Source organism: Lygodium microphyllum, chromosome 4 (assembly GCF_053477565.2).
Source record: "Lygodium microphyllum isolate KBCC chromosome 4, Lygodium_microphyllum_v1.1.10, whole genome shotgun sequence".
In the NCBI taxonomy this organism is placed as follows: Eukaryota; Viridiplantae; Streptophyta; class Polypodiopsida; order Schizaeales; family Lygodiaceae; genus Lygodium; species Lygodium microphyllum.
Window position 1 is genome coordinate 93435260 of NC_141138.1, and position 4012 is coordinate 93439271.

The following is a 4012-nucleotide window of genomic DNA, read 5'->3' on the forward strand; positions in this document are numbered from 1 at the left end:
GTTACATGTAACAATATCGATGCTTCTCTCTGCGCGTGTCCGGCGGTAGAAGCCCTGTCGTTGCTTTTCTCTCTCTCTCTCTCTCTCTCTCTCTCTCTCTCTCATTGTGCCTATGTTATCACGTAAAAGCGCGGCCAAGGTTGATGAGGGTGGTTGCCCAATATCACACCCCCCCCCCCCCCCCCCCGCCCCCCCCCCCCTCTCTCTCTCTCTCTCTCCCCCCTTGTCGCAGGTATTAAGCTATCTGTCATCATACGGTGTTCTCTGCTTGGTCTTATGAGCTTTCTAGGTCCTGATCATATCGAGCTTAGTCCCTCGTAACCGCAAAGCACACATAAGGATGCAGTTCGAGATCCTGGCCCATTGGCAAGCTACGCTCATTAGCCAGCGTCATGGCGCAATTCATAACTTGAGAGGGGCCCCCGCCTAAACTTGGCGTGCGATGCAGGATTAACCAACCGTTAGGTTGAAGCCAAAACCATCATTATCTCAGGCACAGCTGCAAGCACATCATCGTGATTCGTCATCATTGTTTCTCCCATGGGGAAGAAGGGCAACTGGCTCACCGCCGTAAAGAAGGCGCTCGTCTCGTCGAAGGACGCAGAAAAAGAGAAGGCTTTCTTGAAAGACGGGAAGAAAGAGGGGAACGTGATTGCAAAACAGGAGGTATGGTGCTAGCTTTCATGAGGAGGCCAGAGGGGGGGAGAGAGAGAGAGAGGGAGAGAGAGAGCGCGCCTGTGTGGAATGGCTAAGCTTTTGGTTTGAAAACTAGAAAGCTGATTTCAAGTGAGGGGAACATGCGAATTAAGAAATTTAGACAGAGCCATGGCCGCGGGGAATGGTGTGGTTGCTTTGCTTGCGTTAATGTGTTGCTTCAGTCTGCTTCGTCAGCTTGTGCTTCAACAGCTCTGCCGGATGATGATGAGCAGAGAAAATGGTTCAAGGAAAAGAACCGGTGGAGCTTCAGGAGGTCGAGCAAGCAGCTGGTGCCTCAGCAGGCGAATATTATGGCGGGTGGGGCAGGAGATCAGTATCAACATACTCAAGATCATCATCGTCAGTTTTACAGTCAGGAGGCGGCATTTTCCGAGAAGAGCTATTCGTCGCAGCGGGGCGGGGATTCCAACAAGCAGGCGCTGGCGGTGGCGGTGGCGACTGCAGCGGCGGCTGAAGCCGCAGTCGCGGCAGCGCAGGCGGCGGCGCACGTCGCTAAATTGACAGGCTCGGGGCTTAATTCCGCCACCAGATCAGCTTCTCTCACGCCCAGAGCTTCCGCCAAATTCAGCAGAAGGACGAGAGAGGAATGGGCAGCTATCCGCATCCAGGCAGCGTACCGAGGCTACAGGGTGCGTCATATCATACGTATATAGTTCTGCTTCAGATCGCAAAGTATGGCAACTGAAGATCTATGAAATCTTTGATGCATATCATGGCCGCTGGAGATTTATCGAATGCTTGACGAGTCGTGTAATCTTTGATGCATAATCATGGCCGCTGGAGATTTATCGAATGATTGAATATGGCGTCGTGTAATTTTTGCAGGCCAGAAGAGCTCTGCGGGCTCTGCGCGGACTAGCTAGGCTGCAAGAGCTGGCGCGAGGAAGGGCGGGACAACGGCAGGCTTCTGCAACCATGCGATGCATGCAGGCGTTGGTTCGGGCGCAGGCGGCAGTCAGAGGGCGGCGGGCTCGTCTGTGCGACCATCAGGAGGAAGCAGGAGCTGGTTTGGCCATTCCGGCATCGTTAATCAACGTTAACGCTGGCGAGGTAGCTAATGCGATTATAGCCTGATAGTGATTAACGTAACAATAATCGCAATCGTAATGGGAAGTACTATTGTTGCTGAGGATGATTACACGAGTACAGGCCGTGGGCGACGACGGCGGGGAGACTCGGGGGCGCAAGGAATGGGATGATAGCACGCAGACAGTGGAGGAGATCAAGGCGCGGATGCGGAACAAGCAGGAGGCGGCCGTGAAGAGAGAGCGGGCGATGGCGTACGCGTTCTCGCACCAGGTAATTGCCTGCACCCGGGAAGGTAATTTAGTGCAACATATAAATCCCAGTTCCCACAACATCATGAGCTTATGGAAAACATGGACATGAGCTTATGCAAAGGAGCTACCAGAACTCGCACAAGATCATGAGCTTTTCACAAAGGGGGCTATCTAGATGCCTAGCCTGCTCCAAAGGGGGTTTGGGGACTGTAGGCGTCTGCGGCTTGAGGCGTGATGCAATGGTCTCATACCCCACCAGATGTTTTTCCAGCATCCCATCCCCCACTAGGTTGATGGGGTAGCTCCCTTGATGAGCCAGGTATGACACCTAGCTTGAGCTTTGATATTGGGCGTGCCCAATATTGGAGATCATGATAGCTTGTTGAATGGTGGCATCTCCCTTGCAAGAGCTGGGAAGATGATCAATACAGAGCTCATGATGATGGGGTTTTGTTGAAGTTAATAAAGCAGTAAAGAGCGTTTGAGTGTGCAGATTGTGGGCGGGTGTGGAGGACAAAGCAGCAGCAACGGGACGGAGCGGTCACAGACTTTGGGGTGGAATTGGCTGGAGCGGTGGATGGCGGCACGGCCATGGGAGAATAGGCGGCCATCGCCAAGAAAGGAACAGAATTATCATCATCATGTGATGCCGGTGGCGGCGGCGGCGGGCGCGCGGCCAGCGGCGCGGGAAGCCTCGCCGCTGCGGCGAGGTGGGTCACCGAGCAGCAGCCGGCAGCAGACGCCGCAGAGCCGGCGAACACCAGCGATCAGCCCGGCGCGCGCCAGAGCCTCGACGCCACCGGCGGGCAGCCGCCTTTTCGCTGTTGGGCGGCACGCGGGCGGCGATGAAGCTGCGCCGAGCGTCATATTGAGCTCGCGCCACAGCGCGGCGAGCTCATCGGTGCGCGACGACCTGAGCGTGGCGAGCTTCTCTGGCGCGCCCAGCTACATGGCCCCAACGCAATCCGCCCGCGCGAAGCTCCGCTCCCACAGCACCCCCAAGCTGCGCCCGCGCGGTGGCGGCGCCGCCTGCAGCACCGCCAGCTCCAATGTCAGCGTCGCCAGCGGCTGCAGCAGCGTGGAGCAGCAGCAGCAGCAGCTCCTCTTCGGCGGGCGCGCCCGCAAGCGCCTCTCCTTCAACAGCAGTATCGACCACCCCGTCGCCCCCAATCTCGTCTGGCGCCCGCCCCCCAACAGTCGCTCCTCCCCCACCATTCAGCGCACCCTCAGCTTCGAAGGCGGTCGCTCGGGCACCCTCCTCACATAGCACCCCCGCCCCCGCGCCACAACCGTCCATACACTCACAATCCACTGTCCACTTCTGTGTGCTCTGAACTCCTTTTCTCCTGTCTACTGTACGTGACAACGATATCTCTATCTTTGTTTACCATCGTCATGCCAACCACAGGTACCTATCAGGCTACCACCGACTATCCTTTTCATAATACCCAGCATAGGCTGAAAAGACAAAAAACACACCATGTCCTTATTCTTCTAATACATTGAAATTTGTTTGACTCACATCTCACCGGTGCATGCCAACCCATTTAGTGTATACTGATAGAAGTATCATACCAGCATGTGCCTTGAACACAAGTTGCACAAAGGTTCTAATGCCAACCCACCCATCTATTTGCTATTCAACGAAAATAGCACGAACACAAGTCAAAGAAAGTCTCCACGCAAATAAACATATGCTAAATTCTATAAACTATCCTTCAATTGATAAAGCATAATAGATTATGTGCAAGATGTGGTATAGCAAGCTGAAGTTTGGTTAGACGTATAGCTACTATGTTGTTTGAAGGAGTGAATTTCTTTGCATCTCATTGAAATGTTGTATGGGGTAGTGCTAAATCGAGATTAGCGAGATGCTGTAGATTGTTAAAATCAATTGCTGCTTGTACTCTGGCAACACACTCTTTCCTTTCAAAAACTCAAGTGGTCATGATGACTAAATCAAGTGACATCATAATTTGATTGAAATATGAATATGTACACTATTATGGATGGAC

The 4012-nt window shown here is 53.7% G+C and overlaps 1 protein-coding gene across 2 annotated transcripts; it reads left to right on the forward strand.

Annotated features, from left to right (window-relative positions):
• The first annotated feature begins 208 nt into the window (after positions 1 to 208).
• On the forward strand, positions 209 to 3697 carry LOC148037333 (uncharacterized). 2 transcript variants are annotated; one of them, XM_087676242.1, is made up of 5 exons: positions 209 to 666; positions 930 to 1346; positions 1543 to 1767; positions 1867 to 2016; positions 2491 to 3697. In XM_087676242.1, the coding sequence occupies exons 1-5, from the start codon at positions 541 to 543 to the stop codon at positions 3262 to 3264; spliced, it is 1692 nt and encodes a 563-aa protein (XP_087532368.1). In that variant the 5' UTR covers positions 209 to 540; the 3' UTR covers positions 3265 to 3697. The 2 variants fall into 2 exon arrangements, with proteins under 2 accessions (XP_087532368.1, XP_087532367.1); XM_087676241.1 differs by having other exon boundaries at positions 209 to 1346.
• Positions 3698 to 4012: the final 315 nt, after the last annotated feature.